Source organism: Papilio polytes, unplaced genomic scaffold, assembly GCF_000836215.1.
Source record: "Papilio polytes unplaced genomic scaffold, Ppol_1.0 DF824180.1, whole genome shotgun sequence".
In the NCBI taxonomy this organism is placed as follows: domain Eukaryota; kingdom Metazoa; phylum Arthropoda; class Insecta; order Lepidoptera; family Papilionidae; genus Papilio; species Papilio polytes.
Window position 1 is genome coordinate 1,930,054 of NW_013525024.1, and position 22,635 is coordinate 1,952,688.

Consider the following 22,635-nt stretch of genomic DNA (forward strand, 5'->3'; position numbering starts at 1 on the left):
ACTTAATTGTTACTATACTTTCAATTGTCAATTGTTATGGTAAAAATATGGAAACCATTACGTAGAAATATCACTGCATACCTTGGCTGACACCGACATCAAAGTAAAAATAATTGTACAATATAGACATAACACTTACAATAAGGTAGGTTTACTATTTTCAAGGAATTATTTCGTTACTTTTTAGTGTATTGTTTTTTTTGAGAATATTTTGTTTTTGGTGTATTTTTTCCAGACTATAATCTATATCTATGCTAAATTTGATCGAGAACAGCTTATCGAATTTAGGCCACATACTCTAACAAACATCCATCCATCTAAACTTTCGCATTTATAATTTTAAGCATGATCATATTAAATATGTAGGTACCTTAAAATAAATAGATCTAATGGTGAATCAAATTAAATAATTTTATTAATTAAAATATACAAACATTATGACGTATTACGTATAATCTGTACTTAATTTAAATAACGGAATAAAGCCCCAAAGTTATTTTATAATCTATTCTTGAATTGTTATAAATCCATAATCTAAATCAAAACAAGATCTTTTTTATTTAATATTTCCGGCAATTTACAAAAACATAAACACGATGAGCACTTTTATCTGTTATTTTCTCTTTACTTTCTTTATTATAAAATTTACAATGAACGTTCGCTTAAATTCAATATTCCGGCAGCTGTAAGACCAGAAATGAAGTCCTGAAAATTAAATAATAAGATAATTAACTCATATGTTTACACTTGTTAGACAAAGATTATCCCCAACCGTCACCCCGCTCTGCCCCACGTGAGGACAGATGAGAATAAAAAGTTTCATCCGTCCCATCTTTCGCGATGAGGGGACGGTTGGAACTTATTTTATTTCACTACGGTTCCAGCTGTCACCTTATTGGTGATAGTGGGATTAAAAGGTTGGTCAGAAAACTTTTTATTCTCACGTGGGGACAGAGCGGGGTAACGGTTGGGAATAATCCTTAAACAAACACACAATTATCATTTACCTCGTATTTTTTAACTACAGCACGTAGTTTGTTGTTTAGCCAGGTTTTAATGCGAATAGCCTTAGCTCGGTCGTCTGCATTTATACTGTAAGGAAGCTGTTGAAATAAAAAAAATAAGAAACATAAACAAATATACCGTATTTCTATAATCGTGTCTTTCACAAGAAGCTTTTTCTAAGAAAAGTTTTCTCGCCTAAAACTATGGGAATATAATAACAGTAGTTCATATATAACTTGATTTTGCACGCCACTTCGGCAGCGCGGGTTTAAAAACAAAAATTAATTACAAGCCAATATGGTCTTTATCTACATGTATACCAAATTCTAGAGTCGTTAAGCCATTTTGGTATGGTTTTTTTTTTATATGTAAAAAGGTGGTAAACAAGCAAGCGGCCACCTAAATCCGCCAAATTGGCGAAGCGACCGCTGCCCATAGACATCCGCAATTGCAAATGCGTTGCCTACCCTAAATCGAAGGAGGAGGGCATGCACATAAAGAGGATATATTCCCTTTCCTTACTAGAAAAAGGTGACAGGAAAGGGACTAAAATTGGGCTTCCAACACCACACTCATCAGACAAAACGCGGAATTGCTTCCACTTCACGCTTGTCTTCTGTGTGGTCGTGGTATTACACCGGGCGAGACGACCCATTCGTGCGAAGATGTTAAAGCGGGCTCTACCACTGCTACGGTTATCAATGGTACGTAAAAACAAAAATCCATCCATCAAAACTTAAGAGTTTAAGTATAAATGACTTCATACAAAGTGAATTTTCTTTTCTTCTCAATGTAAAATAGTAGAGATATGCACAATTGAAACTAATTGGACAAAAAAAATAACATAGAGACGAATTGAGTACTTCCTTCTTTTAGGAAATTGTTCAAAAAGTACAACTTACTGGCGTGTTGACTGGCATGAATAGGACTCTCAATTCATTTACGTCGTATCCATTGGCTCCCCGACTGACGTTAGCCGACAAATTAATTACATCGATAGCGACGCTAAAAAGACAAAAAGTTTGAAGTTTTTATCGTTACCCAAATTTTATAGATCACTGTTTGATATAAAATCACAAAAAAGTAAAAGTATCCAGTTTCATATTAACCCAACAATAGAAGGTTTAATATCAACTTCTAGATTTGGCGTAAATAAAAACAGAAAATAATATTAAGTTTGTCATTATCATCATCATCATCATCGTCATCATCATCATCATCATCATCATCATCATCATCATCATCATCATCATCATCATCATCATCATCATCATCATCGCTAGCGTGGGGCTGGGAGCCTACCCTAAGGGGTAAAGTAAATCGTTTAAGAATAATTCAAATTAAATTATTAATGGAAAAGAGGTTATCATTTAAATTATAAGATTTTACAGTTTTCTGTACTAATATAACAAAGGGGAAAACTTTGTTTGATTGTAATGAATAGGCTCAAAAACTACTGGGTCGATTTTTAAATTCTTTCACCATTTGAAAGGTAATTTATCTGTGAGTAACACAACAGGCTACATTTTTTATTTCTTTATTATTATTTTCATAAATTTCACGCGGACGGAGTTGCGGGCAAAAGCTAGTGTTATGTAAAAATATTTATTCAATTGTTAAATAACCTTGCATTTATTATAATTTAAGATAACTTTAAGTAGTGACTGTTACTTAAATACGAGACGAGAAATAATGTTGGTAATCATGTAAATATAAAAAATATGAAAGTAACAAAGAACAATTTAACCGCTTCCTTTGACGATGTTTGCAATTAAAATTGCAAAAAGGAAATAGGGGAAGATGTAAGAAATATTTAATAACATCGATCAAGTTCAAATCAGTAAAAAAAATGTAGTAACCTTTCATTAACACCAATATTACGGACACCGCCAAATGTACTGTCTCCAGTATTGCCTAAAAAAAACAAAAGTTAATAAAGATTGACATTTTTAATTCAATAAATAACATTGATGTTTTTGACCTTACCGAAAACGAGAATCGTGTTACTAGACGTGATTGTGATCTCCATTGTTCCACCAATAAAACTTTTGCCCACGATTTCTATTTTGCTTGGTACAAGTATGAATGCTTCTCCCGTATTAGTTATTGCACTGCAAAAATGTTTATCAGATTTTCGAAGTAAACATATTTTTATATAGTACGAACCTTTGTCGGCTAACTTCGTTAACGAGGATTAAAAATACAGCTGTGTTGTCTACCTTTAATCAACAGAGTAGGAAACAGTGTTAGAGCCCGCCATCTTCGCACGAATGGGCCGGCTCGCCCAACTCAATACCACGACCACATAGAAAACACGCGTGAAGAGGAAGCAATTCCGCGTTTCATCTGATGAGTGTGGTGCCGGAGGCCTAATATTATTCCCTTTCCCTTTCCAGTCTTTTCTTAAGAGGAAAGGATGGAGAGAAAAAGTGGATTTGACGGTGGAGGAAACGCATAGGAAGGGAAAATGTCCTCTTTATGTGTGTATCCTCCTCCGTCAATTAAGGGTAGGCAACGCATCTGCAATTGCTTATGTTTATGGGCAGCGGTTGTTTTCCATTTCGGTGGATTCGGGTGACCGCTTGCTCGTTTGCCCCCTTCTCTTATAAAAAAAACGCACAGAAAGAAGTACTCGTGCCAATCAAATCCACTTCCCCTTCTTTTCTGGGAGAAAGGGCGAAGAATGGAAGAGGTCTAAAATTAGGCCTCCTGTATACTTATCAGACAAAACGCACAGATGTTTCCACAAGACGCCTGTCTACTGTGTGGTCGTGGTACTACACCGGGCGATCCGGCTTATCATGAGAAGATATTAAAGAGGGCTCAACCGTTTCTTTTTAAATTTTTTTACTGGAATTTCAAAGCTGAAAGTGTGCCATTAAAATAGCTCCTATTGCTTAAACTGTCCTTATGACGTCAGAATATTTCGGAGATGCATTACAGTACTTAAATCAGAATTAACTTACCCATTAACGGGGAAATAGTAATCTAAAGTCGTAATACCATTTACATTACTCTGGCCTCCTGCGTTCTGCTGAATAATAGCTTCGGGAAAATTACTTAAAAAGTCGATGATTAACTCGTTATTTAAACCTAGAAATATTGAGTATTAAATATAATTTCATACTGTTTAAATCTTGCTTTCAATCGGGTTCTGAAATCCTCGATACATTGGATCAAAGTGAATTGATTGTCACACCTCTTTATAAAGGTTTTTAGTTTACGGTTAGGGGAGATTACAATGCAATTACACCCACATACATACGAACAAAATACATTTCATTTGTAATGAAAGAAATTAGTCTTTTGTCAGTAATAAAATCTAAAAGTAACATCTCACCAATGAGTTGCTGTGCTTCCGCTCGCTGCAAATTTATGCCTCCCAGCAACATAACAAGAAATAGACTAGCAACGTCCATTTTATATGAGTATCTATATAAGGAGAAAGTACATCCTTCAAAATAATTCATTATTCACATATAAATTAAAAAAAAAATGTGCAACGAAGTCAGGCTATTTATTTAAAATTATTTTATTTTTTAAACTATCTTTTACCAGCCACTTAAAAAAAACTTAATAAATAGGCTGTGTTCGTCCAGATTTTGTTCTAAATCTGTGTCAAATTTCGAGATTCGTTAAGCTGTTTTAATGATATATACGACAAACATTCATGCATCAAAACTATTATATTTTAAACATTAGTGTGAAGTATGATGCGAAATTTTTCATCACTTGAATCCAGTATGGCTGAACACAGCACGGATAGCGGCTGGAAAAGCACTTAAGGTAATCATTTTAATTTTACTAGCACGCAGACGGAAACTTAGGCGCCTGTCATAATATCCACACAAATAATAAAAATATTCTTACTAATATTATGAATGCGAAAGTTTACATGGATAGATGTTTGTTAGAGTTTGTAGCTTAAACGGCTGAAGAGATCACGATGAAATTTGGCATAGATGTAGAAGATAGTCTGGAAGAACACATAGGCAACTTGCTTTTGTTTTTTTTTTTAAATTTCCGCGCGGACCGAGTCACGGGCAAAAGCGAGTACTTAATATTTCTTTAAATAATTACAATACTTACGGAAGATTAGAATTTTAAAATATGCAACTGTTACAAATATAAAATTGATTAACTTTATCCCGCAGTCGAATTTGAGGTTATAATGGTCCCAACGAACTGAGTCTGAGAATAAATAATTTTTGCATCACTTTTAAATTCGACTAGTGATTGCCAGTGTATTAAATTGCGTTACGTACGTAAATTGCAGCTACTGATCCCATTGGTCGAAATTTGATTCAAACACGTAAACTGTTTAAATTTTGGAATAGAGACAGCTTTGTTCACTCATACGCCACTTTAATTTGAACTACTGTTCGCTTAACTTAGAAACAAAGTATTCAAGTTAACTATCTTACGAGTTATAAATGCGACATTTTGAATGGATGGATGTTTGTTAGAGTTTATGCCTAAATTATTGAACGGATCTTGATGAAATTTGACACAGATGCAGAGCGGTATATCGATGAACACATAGACTACTCTTGTCTTTTTATTCCACGCGGATGGAGTCGCGGGCAAAAGCTAGTATTACAATAATTATAGATTGTTCATATACCTTTGCTTGGAAGGGAATTCCATTCCTTCCGCATAGTAGAAATGTTGATACGTTATAAAATGGGAACAATTTCCTTTATTTATATGGAAATACTAGTATTATAGAATTTAAAGAAAGCTTAGTAATTAAATTTATTTCCATATCGTTACGTGAGTATAAGGGTGTAAGGAATTATTGAAATTAATACTGTTTTTATTGTTATAAAATTTTGCTGAATTATTATTAAAAATGAAAACTAATTTGGCTTGGTGCCGCACTAATTTTTTTAATTGTAAAAGTTGTTTGACCAGTCTTCACTGAATGCATTTATGTAGATAAAGAACGTTTATACAATTTACATTTGTGTCAGTTCTGAATTTATTTCACGGTATTTAAAACATTTTAAATGCTTTCGCAATACTCTGATAATATATTTTTGGTAACCATTACTATTATAAAAATAACAGAATATATGAAAATATGAGAAAATTACACCAGTTGGTCTGTTGAAAAAGAGCGAAATTGTAACGCAAAGGTCTTGACTTAGGTTACCACTGCCACATATAAACACAGGAGGAGGAGGAGCGTTAGGGGCTCAGAGGTTTAAGCACTTGACTTGTAATCGACAGGTCTTGGTTTGGAATCCCGCCATGTACCAATGTGATTATCGATTTTTTGTATTATCATATGTACATAATTTACCCGCCGTTCTTACGGTGAAGGAAAACATCGTGATGCCTGCACATATCGGCGAAGAAATTCAAAGATACGTGTGAAGTCAACCAACTCGCAGTGGGCCAGCGTGGTTGACTATGGCCTAATCACCCCTGATTAGGGTAGGCTCCGAGCCCCTCAGTGGGGACATATAGTGAGCTGGTGATGATAATGATGGTGATGATAACAATTACTTTTTTAATATTTACAATAAATGCATATTTACAGAAAAAAAGAGGATGATAATTTACAAGCAAAGTTGCCGAAACGTTGTTAGGAATTCTCAAGAAATTAACGCGTTTAAGGCAATTCCTGTAAGATTTTCTTAACAGTGGGATTTGAATTTACATTTTACTGCCATAACATTCTGTCAAAATAAATTACACTCATATTTTAAATTACTTTACGCAATTATTTATAAAAGCAGGTGAATAATTTGACTTACTTTCCAAGAATAGCATCTAAGTTATTTGAAATTATTTATTAAGGATAACTGTTACGTTTCACTCTATTCAAGCACATTTAATTTCAAATTAAAATATATTTAAAACATGACTATTTTTTTAGTTTTTATACTTTTGTGTCTCATTTAACAGATTTTAAATAAAATATTGGTCATTCTATTATTAAATTATGACAACGTAAGTCACAAAATTTAAATCTTTGACAAAAATTTAATTGAGTTATAAAAAATACTAAAATTCAAGTACTTAAAATTCAGTACTAGATGTCTAAAACAAACAAAAAGTAGAATGTAACAATACGGCTGTCCACACGTTCACTAATTAAATAGATACGTAGCTACAAAGTTTTTAATTATTTTGATCCTGTAATTAGTTTATAAAATACGTGATACATTTGTACCATCAGCATTTTTTTAAATCTAACATTCACATTTATTATTATGTATGTTATAAATAAAAAACTGAAAACAATAAATGTTTATTGTTTTCAGTTTTTTATTTAATTGAACACAGGATTTTTTTTAAATATGTTCGTCACTCACTTTATATAATATAAATCTATTTCCGCTCAGATCTAGAAAACGAAAATGAAAAGCAAGCTTTCGTGATACTTATTTCCCTAAAGGCGACCCAGATGGAAGGGGAAGAGTGGTCTTGAAATGAAAATGGGCCCTCACTCTGAGTTTAGATTAACAGTCGTAGCATTTTTATTTCTTTAATTTTACACTTACATTAAGAGTACACACATTTAACTAAACGATCGCACCAATCCAATTCAACTGTTTAGTTGCATAACTAAAAATCGAGTAGTGTGCGCACCTCCATAGAAACTCCTAGAAATCAAAGCGAGACTAGACAGTTATGCGAAGGCTTAGTTTTAAGTGTGCACACTGTTAAACATTTGAAAATACGTTTGTTATTCCGACTTTTACGCTGAAAACTCGAACTAACTCCCAGAGAGAAAAATATAAATTGACAGTTGACGGATTATTTTGTTTTCGTCATTGTCACCTGAGTGATGAATGGACATCACAATAAAAAGCTTTTTTTACTATCTTTTTAAATTAAAATGATCTTTTTATTTCAATCCATTCGTGTCTGATGTCGATTACATTTACTATGATGTTATGAATGAGATTTTTATTTCATATTTTACAATAACTCGTCTAGACTACGTCTAACTACCTTGCACGTAAAAAGCGTCATAAAATGCGGGTTAAATCAAGAGTTGTCACAAATAACTAGATTTCATACATACATTTTTATTACATTGTTACTCAGAACATAGCTTTCTTGGTAAAATCAGTTTTTAAGTTTACGATGAAGTTAGATGTCTAACGTGAAAATAAATATGAAGAGATCCAAACTGATGGAAATAAATACTTAATTCAGTCGAGACTTAACCACGGCCGTCTAATGTTTCCCAGTTACTTGTAACCATTCGTTAGTGTTTTTGGTTCAAAAAATTCTTGAAATGCGTTTCTGAATTACGTAACTTGAGTTTTACTCCGTTGAAACATAGGTCAACCTAATACTAATGAATTGCTAAGTAGTGACAAAATAAGTAGAAACGTCAGAAACCCAGCATTAGTGAGTAGCCTCAGATGACGATTAAGTGAAGATTACTTGAATTCCAATACGCGTACACCTCATTACTGTTACATCTATAGGTACTAATATAACAAAGCATAATCACACACTACTTCGTGGCGTAGGATGTCAGCAATCACAACATGTTTTTGAATAATTCTTTCTTTAAAATCCCTACACTTACGACACGCTTTATGCTACATATTTTAACGCTATTCAACTTGAGGAGTAAATAAATTGGAAAAACCTTCATGTTGGAAATGGACCATAAACTATAAGCTGCCAACATTAAAGAAGCATGGTTGTTTTGATAATGGCAATTTTAACATTTTCAATAGAGAATTTGACAAATGTAAACAATAAAATAAAGTTTTTATAATTTAGTGCGGTTGAAGCCGCACAGGAGGAGCTAGTTTTTTATACAGAAACAATACTGTATACAACGTTTTTTTACGCGTTCAACAAATGTTCAGAATTGAACATTTATAAAATTTAACATTCATGTCATGTCTCACGTACAATTTCCTTTGCTCTGAAAACAAGCGACAAGCTGATATACGCGTGTTCAGGAAATATGAGTTGGACAACGTTAGGCCTTTTTGTTATTGGACACAATTTTAACGAGAAAAAAATAACATTATTTATTAGGAAAAACACATGTAATTATTATTTCAATTGTACTTATTACAATAAAATTACCTTATGATGTGAAGTCGCGAAACCCGCTGAGTACAAATTCAGGAAAAAATTCCATTTTAATAACAACGAGACAAACTCCGCCTCTTCCTGCAAATCAGTAATTAGATAGCAGTGAGTGCAAACGCAGCGATGATAATAAAAGAAACTAGCCCTAACGTTTTTCGTACAACTATACCAACATTATGAAGAGTAAAATTTTGTTTGTTTGATTGTAATGAAATAACTCAAAAACTACTGGGCCGATTTCAAAAATTCTTTCATCATTAAAAAGCTACGTTGTCAGTTAGTAACATCATCATCACCAGCTCACTGCATCGTCCGCGTGGAATTAAAAACATAACTAAATAGCCAATGTGTTCTTACAAGCTATCATCTACATCTGTACCAAATTTCATCGAAATCCGTTCAGCTGTGTAGGCTACAAACTCTAACAAATATCCATCCATCTAAACTTTCGCATTTATAAAATTAGTTGTAAATTGATGATACGAACATGGTTGTTTATTACAACTATGAGAAAACAGCGTTGTAAAGGTAAAATCGTTTACTATAAGTTTTGATTTCCATTGAATTCGAATTTAACTAAATTATTATCAACTAATAACGCGTCCGTCTATTCAAGCGACGAAAAATAAAACATATTTTTTCGTAAAATTCTAATATAGTATTATAATCTTAATAGCATTATAAAAAGGACAGCTGTGTCTCTAATTACGCATTAATTTTGCGTAATGAGCCAACTTTATACAATAACAGCTTGCGACATAGAATAAAAAGAATAATTATTTTTATAAACTTACTAAATTTCGCCCGCAACTCTGTCAGCGTGGAATTAAGAAAAAACAAAAGTGAGTACCTTATGTGTTCTTTCAGACTATCTTCCACATCTATACCGAATTTCATCGAAATTCGATCAGCCGTTTAGGCTTCAAACTGTAACAAACATCAATCCATCTAAAATATCGCATTAATAATATTAATAAGAAGTAAGGTTAAAATGATTAATATTTTATAAACACAGTCGAACAGATAAGAAATAATTGTTTTATATTTATTTGATACTGGCATCGTGACTTTGTGTGGAAAAAAAAATATGGCCTAAGTCACGAAGTGATAACGTAGCTTTTTAATGGTGAAAGTATTTTTAAAATCGACTCCGTAATTTTTGAGTTATGTCAATATATACATAAATACATATCTTTCCTCTTTATAATGTTAGTAAAGACAAATGTTCAAGTTTTTGTCATACTCGGGAAGCATCGCAGTGTTAAAGTGAAAATTGTAAATTGTAAAAACATTATCAAGTTGCTCACAAAAAGTTTTACGAAACCAAAATACTACATAACTGAGTTTTATGTTGTCAAGAAAGTGGTCATATCTATACTAATACTACAAAGAGGAAAGATTTGTATCTTTGTATGTATTAAAATAACTCTAAAACTACTAGACCGATTTCAATAATTCTTTCACCATTAAAAGTCTACATTATGAAAGAGTAAGTTTTACATTTTTTTATATAACACACAGGTGAAGTCGCGAGTAATAGCTAGTAACTTATAATACCAATTTGCTCGTCCAATCTATGTTTTAAATCAACTGGTACATTTTAATATTCTTTGCCATTTATGTTGTACATTCTTTGCCACCTACTTTATGTAGATCTTTAATATTACATGTAATTACGGTAATGCTTCTATCACAAGATGAATTAATTTAAATTCGGGTATCAAGTGAAAGTTTTAAATGAAACTCTATGATGTTGCGCGGCCAGTTTGACCGTTTATACTAATAAATACCCTCTGCTAAAAGCTGAGTTTCCGCACGAATAATTTGTATACAAAGCATTTACTTTACACTAGTTAATGTTTCGTACAACTTTGTATAAGTTTTGCACATTTAATGTTAGGGTTGTATTATGTAACTTTTAGTAGTTTCGTGATTGAAATTTGATTAAAACTTAATTTAGATAATCTGTAGAAATTTAACTGAATATTTACAAAAGTTTCATCAGCGTACTAACTATCGCCCGCGACTAAAAGAAACAAAACCAAGTAGCCTGTATTCTTCCAGCCTATCCACTACATATATGCCAAATTTCATTGAGATCCTTTCAGCAGTTTAGGCTACAAACTCTAACAAGCATCTATCCATCTAAACTTTCACATTTATGATATTAGTATTTTTATTAAATGGAATTCCATTAACTGGAAATATGTCTATACCATTATAATAAAACATAAACACACACTTCTTTGTTGCCTAAGATGTCAGCAATTAAAATAAAAAATAAAAAAAACTTTATTAGAGCAATTACAGCATATTTTTGAATAATTCTTTAAAAAAAAACCCTACACTTACGTCACGCTTTAGGCTATAAAACTTAGGGGGTAAATATTTTGGATAAAAACCCTAAAATGCGAAAGAGACTTATAAGTTGCTGCCAACATCAAGGAAGCAAGATTGCCAAGGTTTGTCATGTCATGTCATTTTGACATTTGCTATTAACAATTTGACAAATGTAAACAATGAAATAAAATTTTCATAATTTCATGCGGATGAAGTCGCATGGGAACAGCTAGTGGAGTGATAAATAACGATATATTTTAAAGTAGAGATATCTTTTTTTAAACTCGTGCAATCCATTTAAATAGATGTATTCAGTTGGGGCGCGGAAAAATGTCGAGGCTCTGAAGTCGACATTAATATTATTTTCAACAGACTTTTATTACACGCGGAGAGGATTTTTTTTTAAACTGTGTTTAAATTATTATTTAATTTATGCTGGGATGTAGTTTCCATTTATTTAATCAATACCTACTGATGTCAAACTCAAGTTATATGTTCGGAAACGCATTTCAAGAAGTTATTGAACCAATAACACTAACGAATGGTTAATAGTAGATGGGAAACTGGCCATTAATAAACAAATAATAAAAAGTCGCTGTTTATTTAATTTATTAAGACGATACAATAGCCTATCAATGTATTTACATTCTATATCCATCCTTTTTAAAATAGTTAAGGGACTATTCGAAATAATATCAATTACTTGAATTACTAGAATCGATGTTCGAATCGATTTTATATCGATGTGCGGTTGACAGGGAACTTTTACACTCGATTCCAGACTCGTAATTGCATTCCGAATCGTAATCCAATTAACTAGGGTGAGCGACGCAATCGCCCACAACAGCCGTCTGTTGACAGCACAGTGGCGGCGTGTTTGATGTTCTATATACATATGTATTGTTTATAGTTACTTATTTGTTTTTTATGGCCCAAGTGGAATGGTAATTAAAAAAAGGTTTAACAATCTTTATCCTTGTATTATCTACATTAGAAATAGAAAGATTCAACATAAAATTCAAGCTCAAACAGTTACAAAAAATTAATCTAATTTAATACATAGTTAAATAATAGTGCAACTAACTATACCAAGTGTTTGCTTTTTAGTAAGTGATTGTAAACATTTAAATATTCAGTACGTCTATGAATTCGCTAGTGTGTTATGAGATAGTTTGTGTTGAAAATTAATCAGCCACCGGTGGACTCGAAGTCGGCGTCACTCCGGTGAATTGGAGCAGGACTAATTCGTATGTGACGATTGTTCCTGCAATCTGAAATTAAAAGAAACTCTGACACTTTTCATACAGAAGCAGTCTTTAGAATTAAATACGAGTATAGCAAGCTCTTTTACAAATGTTTTTATCACTTGTTTAACGCAGTTATAATCACTTACCGAAAGAACAAGGCCTTTCTTTATATTGAAGAACTGAAGTCCACTCAATGCCACCGTATCCCCGTGGACTTGATCCAGAAACCTTTTGATCTAAAAAAATTGTAAATCATTTAAACTTCGTAAATATGTAATATATATTTTTTTTGACCAACATATTTTCTCCTATGACACACCATCCTATTTCAAGTTTATCTTAGTTTTATAATTTTTGGAGACTCTAGAAAGGATGATTTGTTGACAATGTGTAAAATACTTATCGTGCTAACATTTCTGTATAGATATTTTTATAAATAACTAGCTGTTTCTTGTGGCTTTGTCCGCGTGAAATTAAGAAATATAGCCTATTTACTCACAGATAAATTACCTTTCTAATGGTGCAAGGCTTTTAAAATTGGACAAGTAGTTTTTGAGTTATTCAATACAAACAGAAACACAAATCTTTCCTCTTTATATAGATAACACATATTTGTATAGATAACAATATTATAGTGTAACTTGACTACTTAAATACCTCGACGCTATATGCATTGTAAGATACGTCGTACAAGCTGTCCGCTGGCTTGCGACTGGCCGTATACACCTTCGCTGCTATGAGAGACACGGCCAAAGAACGCATCACCAGGAATATAAAGGAATACATGAAGTACGTAGCTTGCTCGTAGCCGTGTAGAGGTCTACAATTTAATAGAGGATAGAAATACTACGATTTAATAAAACGATTAATGCTCACAATTGTTACTGAGACCTGTGTTTTGTCAGAAGATTTTATTGTTATAATTTAAATTTTGTACCTGATATCATGTGCTCGACATAATGGTGTCGCTTTTATTCCGTCCCTGTAATTAAAGCAAACTTATAAACATCCACAATTGCAGATGCGTTACCTATCCTTAATTGACGGAGGAGGAGACGCACATAAAATGGATATTTCCCCTCCCTATGCGTCTCCTCCACCGTTAAATCCACATTTCTTTCCCATCCTTTCCTCTTAAGAATAGGGTGAAAAGGGAAAGGGACTAAAATTAGTCCTCCGGTACCACACTCATCAGACGAAACGTGGAATTGCTTCTACTTCATGCCTGTTTTCTGTGTGGTCGTGGTATTATACCGACCCATTCGTGTGAAGATATTAAAGCGGGCTCTACCACTGTTACCACTCTACAAGCTTGGTGGTATGGACAAAAACATTGAATTAACTTTGTGCGCTATTGACCCAAGCCAATATGAGAACCAATTTGCGTCCTGTTACCGAAAACGAAGTAAACTCATTAATTACATACGTGACTGAGGCTCGGAGCTTCACAACTTCATTAAGTATCCCTTGAATGATTACGTCTGAATAGATTAGAACCCGGGGCTAATAATAACAGAAGTGTGAACCGGACGTCCTTATTGGATCTCCTCTATGTTAATAGATATTGACACACGCTACCAATAGCCAATGTTGGGTGAAGGTTGAAACTTGTTTGGCAAACATTTTATGTACTTGCTCTAGATTGATTAAACTAGGAATTATTAAGCGACTAGCTTTCGCCCGCGTGGAATTAAAAAACAAAACAAAAGTGAGTCTATGCGTTCTTTCAAACTATCTTGTGCATCTTATGCCAAATTTTTATTCAGCCGTTTAGGCTACAAACTCAAACAAACATCCATCCAATCTTTTGCATTTATAATATAAGTAAAATTATTATTACCGACTCTCTTTTTAAATACTTACTTTAAAGTATTATACAGTTGTAGACAAATAAAGAATAGGTTGTTAGCGAATGCTATGAAGATGATAGCACCAATGACTTCGTCCACTCGCCGCACGAGAGACGCAGCTCGGTTGTAATCTTCACGGACTGTTCGCCAGAAGTGTTGCGGCATATTCTACAATACAAAATACTGTAAGTTTCCAACGAAATATGATGTTTCTCTCATTTGTCTGTGAAAAAACTAAGATAGAAAGATTTATATGCATGTTTTGGAAACGATTACTATGGCCGTGACTTGCAATAGGTATCGGTTAATCTTTTCAAGGTCAACTAAGGTCATTTTATTGAGAAGGAATATATGCATATTATAATACATTTTAGGAAATAATCGAGTTAATGGAATAATATTAATACTATATAGTAGTTGTATCCTTACTTTTCCACGAGCTTTAAGAATTTTTTCATTGACTTGCTCCAATCTCGAAGTTAAATAAAAACTGATGCAGATTATAAATAAATCCGCGAAACTCCACGTAAAAGTCGACTGTATGTTGAATACCTTAAATAAGTTAGATTCAATTTATTCCTCGATTTTTCTAAAGTTTAAAGTGCACATTTAATATGTTTTTAAAAATTAATAGTTAAGTCGTCGTTTTCTCTTCTTATTGTAGAAGAGCGTAAATTTAAACTTAAAAACATTTTTATTACAAAATTTACAGATTTAAGTGTGACATTTTTGATTTTTTCTACTTTAAAAACTCTAATAAACATGCATATATTATATAAAAGTTTGTATATTTCTCTTAAAACATTTGTGCCATTCGATACTTCTAATACTTTTTCTCGATGTAATATTCACCTGTGAGAGAAATCCAATGAAATGATTGTAAGGCATAAATGCATAGACCCAAGGGTAGCTGTGCTTCACAAACGCCTCGTAGACATTCTTCTCCGGCTCGCAATCAATCACCGCCGCCAGTCCTGACAGATCTGAGAGGAAATGTTCAACTGCAAAACGTTAATTCGATTTTATATTTTCTATCCCATTGCAAAAGTAATTTTTCCTTTAATCTAGACCTCTAGATAGATTTGATACTTTTAAACGACTATTTTTTGTAATTAAAATGGCAAAAGAACTAATGAAGTGTAGAGAAATTAATATAAAACAAATAACATCGATCTCAAAAACAAATTTTAGTATCTAACTGGTTCTCATTTGGACTTTTTCCGACTAAAAAAAGTTTTGTTGACAGGAAGCTCTTACCGAGAGCCAATGCCAGTACTAGTATGCAAGTCATGTTACATTTCTTGACCAATGAGGTATCCATATTGGGGCTGGTCGCTTCCGTCATAGAGATTTGCAAGCAGAGGCGCGGCCATTTAGTTGCCATACGTAAAAATAACACCGTTGTGAAAAAGTTGGAGCTATAGAAAGCTAGAGTTGCTGAAAAAAATGTTAGAAAAATACGGATAAGTATACGGATTATAATAATATTGTAAAAGTGTACTACTTTTAATGATAATTATACTATCTACATTATCTTACTTCTTACTAATATAATAGAAGCGAAAGTTCACATGGATGTTTGTATCTAGGTATCTCCAGAACGTCTTAGCGGATATGGATGAATTTTGGCTTAGAAGTAGAGCACAGTCTGGAAGAACACGTAGGCTACTTACTGTTAGGAATAAAATTAGTACCGCGCTATAGAATTGGCGCAACTCTAGATTATCGGCATAAACGTCACATCCCTAGCTGACAGATGTCAATGTCACTAGAAGTATGGTTAGATTGGCGCGTAACTTGAGTCCTGGCGAGAAGTGTTGCTCTGAGTTAAAAGCGACAGTATCAATTAAATAAGTTGTCTAATATTACCAAGTTTTGTTTTTAATACTTCGCGATAGAAGTCACGGGTAAAAGTTAGAGATAAATAAATTTTACATATCAGTCAAACTGACGACATGCAGGGAGTCTTCTATAAAAATATTATATGGTCAATTTGTTTAGGAGCGCGCCGCAGTAAACACCAAATGGGCCATAAAGAATAAAATATACTTCGCCATACACTTATGTTCGTGTCATGAATATCTAATGTCTTGCTCTTAGTTTTGTTAACTATTAAACATATCGATGATAATAAGAACACTTTCATTGTTTTAGATTAACATTTTGACAACTGTTTAGATATTTTTTCAAAAAATTAATGTTATACTAACAAAATTAAAAATAGATTATTAGTAAGTAGATTTTACTACTTACTATTAGAAGATAACGACGTATCAGTATCCTTCAAATACTTTAATATAGAAAATAACAACATCGTGGCTTGGCCCAGTATTGAAAAGATAGTATACATGCATCTTGCTGAAAAAAATTTAAACCTGAAACACATTACTCAACGTATTCATTAATGTAATGAAATAGCTCGACTCAAGATTTATTTTTTCCAAAACACAAAGAAAACAAAAGTTATTGAATGAAACTTGGAGATTCTAGAAAAAAAAAGATGGTAATCTTACTTTAGATGGATGTAGCCTAAACTACTTAACATATTTTGATAAAAATTGGCACAGATGTAGAATAAAGTCTGGAAGAATACATAGGCTACTTACTTTTTTTTAAATTCTACGCAGACAGAGTCGTAGGCGAAAAGTAGTAAAATAAAAAAACTCAAAATATCGGTTAAATGAATCGTTTATGACATTTTGGTATTATAACATTTTTTTCATTGTACGAGACCAGTTCTGCGTGACAATTGTAACGTGTTTTTTTATGAAGTACAAGCTGTTTCTCGTCTCGTTCACGTGAAATTAAAAATATAGCTTATGTTACTTACAGATAAATTACCTTTCGAATGGTGAAAGAATTTTTAACATTGGTTGAGGAGTTTTTACGTCAATTAAATGCATACAAACATAAAAATCTTTTCTCTTTATAATATTAGTGTTGAAGAAATGTCTGTACTTACTTCATTTTAGTTGCGTCGATATCGAAAACTCCAATTACCGGATTAAGACCGAAGCATTGTCCTATTATTATTGGTAACTTCATTGCGGACTGAAACGTCGCTAACCGTTGTTTGTATTGACTTCTAGAAATGAAATCTTTTCGCATTTTGTTACAAATACCTGGAAATATTAATTTTTAAATAACAGTAAATGACAAGATCTCATTTTACTAAAAAAATTCCATCCCTACAGAATAATACTTCAAATTATTTTCATTACGCACTTCGCTTTAATTTGCTAAATCCAATAAACATTTTTTTCGTTTACAGGTTTCATTGGACGCTGTGAAACTTATTGAACGGATAGAATTTTTATTGATTTTGTACGGCTTCCGCCAAACTAATTGAAGTGCCATTCAGAGCAGATTATATCTGATATCTAACTAAATAATCGCTCTTGATATTTGATTTGTTGACTTGTTTTTAAGGTTACTTTTAAATTACATGAAAAACAAAAGATAATCAAACAATATTACGCAGATAAATAATACTCGGATTTAAAAAAAATGTAGTTTTAATATGTGTAGATAATTTTAGTAAGAATTGTCTTTTGTTTTTGCAAGTTTTCATAACCAAGTATTACTGCAATTATTACTATTGATAGTTGCATTATGGTCCAAAAATATAATCTTATAGTTATTTTAATATGTACCATTGTATACAGGTAAGAGTAACTAAAACTTACCTCAAATATTATAAAAAAAATTGATATTTCCTACGTTGATTTAGGTCATAAGTCTAAAACCAAATGCTAGAATTTCTACATCCATATGTATCATATCAGTTCTTTCTACAAGCTATTTTGTTTGCTAAAATAACAAGTTAGTCCCATCGACGTTTGTTTTGACATATAGTTGCTAGATGTTTTCGCCAGGGTCTTATAAAAATATGATTTAGTTTCTACAAATCTAAAATATGTTAATGGTTTTAAAATTCTGTTCATATTTTCATAGTATGTTTGGAAATAAGAGATTGATTGTTTTCTATTCAAGTTTCTTCAACAATAATCAAACGACTAAATGATAGCAATGTGATATTCAAAACAAAGATGGAAGGAAATGGATAAATGATGCAAAGATGTGAAGATATTAAGTTTAACAGTGGTAGAGCCCGCTTTAACATCTTTGGCACGAATGGGCCGGCACGCCCGGTGTAATACCACGACCACACAGAAGACAGGCGTGAAATGGAGGCAATTCCGTGTTTCGTCTGATGATTGTGGTGCCGGAGGCCTAATTTAATTCCATTACTCTTTACCACCATTTTCTTATAAGAGGAGTATGGGAAGGGGAAGTGGATTTGACGGTGGAGGAGATGCATAGGAAGGGGATAAGTCCTCTTTATGTGCGTCTCCTCCTCCGTCAGATAAGGGTAGGCAACGCATCTGCAACTGCGGATGTCTATGGGTAGCGGTCGCTTCGCCATTTTGGCGGATTCAGGTGGCCGCTTGCTCGTTTGCCACCTTATATTATAAAAAAAAGATATTTATCCTGGGCCCATAATCAAATTTGAGTTAGGACATATGAGGTGTTGTCTATGACCATTATAAATCGGCTTCAATTTTGATCTTCTTTCTATTGAACATTCAACTGAAGGTATATATGTAGTGTTTATTGAAAAAGTTAACATTGTTTATAGTTAACCAATGTCCGAATACAGAAGTTATTCAATAGTTTAATATTGATTTATAGTATAGCTTGCATATGACCCTCCTCTTTGTTGTTGCGGATAAGGTTGGGTGGGATTCTTTGTGTGTTAGTCAATATTTACGACCCTGTTTATTACATCGTAATAGTATCTCTGGTTATCTCTGATTTATAGAGAAGGCAGGTTCATATCTACGAATAGTTCAAAGAGTTTTTTTTGTTAAGTATTGAATGAAATTTGTTTTATGTTCTAACATTCCAGTTCTTTAAAAAAAGATTTGCCACACTGTTGATAATTGGTACATCACTTAATATGAGGTAGGACATTTGTTTCAAATAAAATAATATTAAAACGGTGATATAATATTTTATTAAAATACCAAAACAAAAGAAATACGGAGTATTGATATGCCAGCATTATTCTGTTTCCTTCCACGTTGTATTTCTGCGAAGCGATGTACCGTGTATGTCCAAATTAAATTGCAATAGAACCAATTCGTATGTGAAAAGTGTTCCAACGACCTGAAATAAATAAAAATATATTTCTTACTAGATTTCGCCCGCGACAGAGTCCACGAGGAATAAAAAAAAACAAAAGTGAGTTGCCTATGTATTCTTCAGAATATCCTCTAAATCTGTACTAAATTGCATCGAAATTCTTTCAGTCGTTCAGGCCACAGACTCTTATAAACATCCATCCATGAATATAAACCTTCGCATTTATAATATTAGTGTGTAGTATTAGTTCGGAATATTACGAAGTATTACTCTGTCGTTTTAATTACAATCATTATAATATGTACTGCACTACTTTTAAATTATTATAAAAATTTTTTTGTTTTTCGCTTAATTTCTTTAAAAAAAAATACCAATTTACCTTAAGTAAAGTACTTCTAGTGACATAAAAATAGACACCACTCAGCGCTGTCGTTGTATAACGAATCTGGCGAATGAATCTTTGCACCTGGGAATAGCAATATTGAGAGATTAAATAAAAAAAAAAATCACACGACATTTTTAATTTACTTTTTAATGTAATATGAAGAATTTTTAATTTATATAAAGTTTCTGCTATAAATAAACAACTATTTACAATATTTAAATTACTCCTTATTAATTTTCAGTCATTAAATAAACAATTTAAACACGCCCATGAGTAACCTCAGTTGTCCGTGTTCATCATGCAATGTTATTGTTTAGGTAACACAAGTTTCACCAACTTACCTCGAGCGTGTATTCAGATGCGGGAACATATCCAACAACAAACAGCGGCTCTTGTGCCGCCCTGTGTACGTTCGCCGCGAGCAAACACATCACACTTGCTCTCGTCATCAAAAACACGAACGAGTATATATAGTATGTCAAATGTAATGCACTGGGAAAATCAATTTTAAATATTATTAACATAAAGTTTAAAAACGAGAAAATCATTTACATCTGCGATTAATTAAATACCTAAGTCTAGGTTTGTTTTAATATTGATTTTACATAAAAAATTTTGTGGTAATCTAAGGATGTACTTACGATATAGCGTTCTTATTTCCACCCTCACTACCTAATGGAAACCCGTTTCTGAAATGAAAAAAGATTTTAGTTCTTAACGTTCAGTGTCACCAGGTAATTAATTTACAATCAGGTTTTATTCATACATTTTAAAAAATACATTTTATTAGTTGTTACATTCAAATCGTCCTTACTAGACTATAAATATCATTAAAAAAATTAGAGTGGTCCTTAATCACATCCATAATTTGGCAATACCGACTGAATCGTAGGCCTTCTACGTTCTACGACGTAGCATAAGTGCTATTTCGTAGACACAGAACAACAGAACGTTCCTCAATATCTTTGGAACAGTAGAAACTTGCTTTGTCTGTTGCTCTAAGTTTACCAATTTAAAGACGACCAGTAACTATTTTTGGTATAGGTAATATGATTAATATTATTACATTAAAGCATTAAATAACTGCAAAGAGATGAAGAACAGGTTTGTGAAAAAAGACAGCAGCACCAGATAGCAGAATCTTAAATCAATTTCTTTAACCAAAGCCACGAGATGAGAGTAGAGCTTTCTTAAATCCTCCCAAGGAATTGATTTCTGTAAAAAAAATATAGTAATAATTGAATTTCTGTACATATTAAACGTCTTAGTAGACGTGAAAGATCACTGTAGATGAAATTGTAGTGATCGTGTTCCTTCGTTACTTTTACACCCAATAGGGGCGCTTCAAAAATCTCATTCGGAGTCGATATCGATACGAATACCTTCTCTCAAAAATATGGCGTCTCCGATGTACTCGTAATGAAGTTTATTAATTTATTAATTGAGAACTTACTGATTTTTCATTGTCATAAATAATCTTATTCAAATCTTGTAAATATGATGTCAAATAAATACTTATGCACATAATCATTACGTCAGTTACGTTCCATAGAAATGTTGCTTGTAAGTTTACTATCTGAAATTAAATAAAAATTTTAACGTAAAAATTAAATTTAGATTCAAACCAGATATACATTTACTAGGAGAGTTACAAATGCATAGAATAGGACGTAACATGAACACGTAAATCTTTGGACGTAAACCACTGGGTCGATGTATTACAAGCAATACTTAGTTTATCTGTGAAGTTGACAGATGGCGTTACAAGTTTTCACCATGTTCCTGTGTGTACAGCGGGCTGAATTCTCTTCTTAATTTTAATGGGTTATGAAGGATTAAAATCTTACCACAAATGGTACAGCTTTCCATAAACTGTAACTAGTCATATTAAAGATGAAAGGCATTGTAGTTTTGAAATGTCTTTCAATAACTTTCTCGCCAAATTTGGATTTATTTAATTCGTCCATTGCTAAATACAATTTCGATAAAATAGACAATATGTGCTCGACTGCAAAAAAATAACTTTTTTTAATTTATAAATAATAGTCACATTAAGTGGAAGGGTGTTTCCCGTTGGGTCTATCGGTCCAATGGCAAACACATAGTAACTAATCTTTTAAAACGTGCGATTTTAATTGAGTTTTTTTTTATGAACAAACTGTTTTATTTATTACTAGCTGTTGCTCGCGACTTTGCCCGCGTGGAATTAAAAAACATAGCCTAAGTTACATACAGATAAATAACCTTCCTAATGGTGAAAGATTTATTAAAATCGGCCCAGTTGTTTTTGAGTTATTTCAATACAAACAAAAATACAAATCTTTCCTCTTTATAATATACAGTATAGATACAGACCAACAGCTAAAGCCATAACGATATATGTAATCCATTTGTATGTCCATGTATTATGTTGCCGTCGAATTCCAATTAAAATATTTTCAATTTCCAATGTCTTTTTGATTAGTTTCGTCCAATTTTTGGATAGCTTAATTAATAACACTGCTGTCATCAATCCGGTTGAATAAAATATAAAATTACCTAAAAATATATAATCAACACTTTAGGATACAGAAAAATTGTTCAATCT

General features: G+C 32.4%; 1 protein-coding gene across 1 annotated transcript in view; it reads right to left on the reverse strand.

Annotated features, from left to right (window-relative positions):
* Positions 1-12,605: 12,605 nt before the first annotated feature.
* Positions 12,606-22,635, reverse strand: part of LOC106111011 (gustatory receptor for sugar taste 64e-like) — a 31,794-nt gene continuing 21,764 nt past the window's right edge. Inside the window, exons 4-19 of the mRNA XM_013292978.1 lie at positions 21,896-22,056; positions 21,502-21,624; positions 21,115-21,263; positions 20,690-20,737; positions 20,390-20,540; positions 20,043-20,129; positions 19,627-19,687; positions 17,481-17,640; positions 16,772-16,893; positions 15,776-15,955; positions 15,371-15,519; positions 14,948-15,070; positions 14,532-14,686; positions 13,326-13,488; positions 12,815-12,904; positions 12,606-12,692 (exon numbers count right to left, since the gene is read on the reverse strand). Coding sequence (XP_013148432.1) covers positions 12,606-12,692; positions 12,815-12,904; positions 13,326-13,488; positions 14,532-14,686; positions 14,948-15,070; positions 15,371-15,519; positions 15,776-15,955; positions 16,772-16,893; positions 17,481-17,640; positions 19,627-19,687; positions 20,043-20,129; positions 20,390-20,540; positions 20,690-20,737; positions 21,115-21,263; positions 21,502-21,624; positions 21,896-22,056 — 2,009 coding nt within the window. The remainder of the gene's footprint in view (positions 12,693-12,814; positions 12,905-13,325; positions 13,489-14,531; positions 14,687-14,947; positions 15,071-15,370; positions 15,520-15,775; positions 15,956-16,771; positions 16,894-17,480; positions 17,641-19,626; positions 19,688-20,042; positions 20,130-20,389; positions 20,541-20,689; positions 20,738-21,114; positions 21,264-21,501; positions 21,625-21,895; positions 22,057-22,635) is intronic.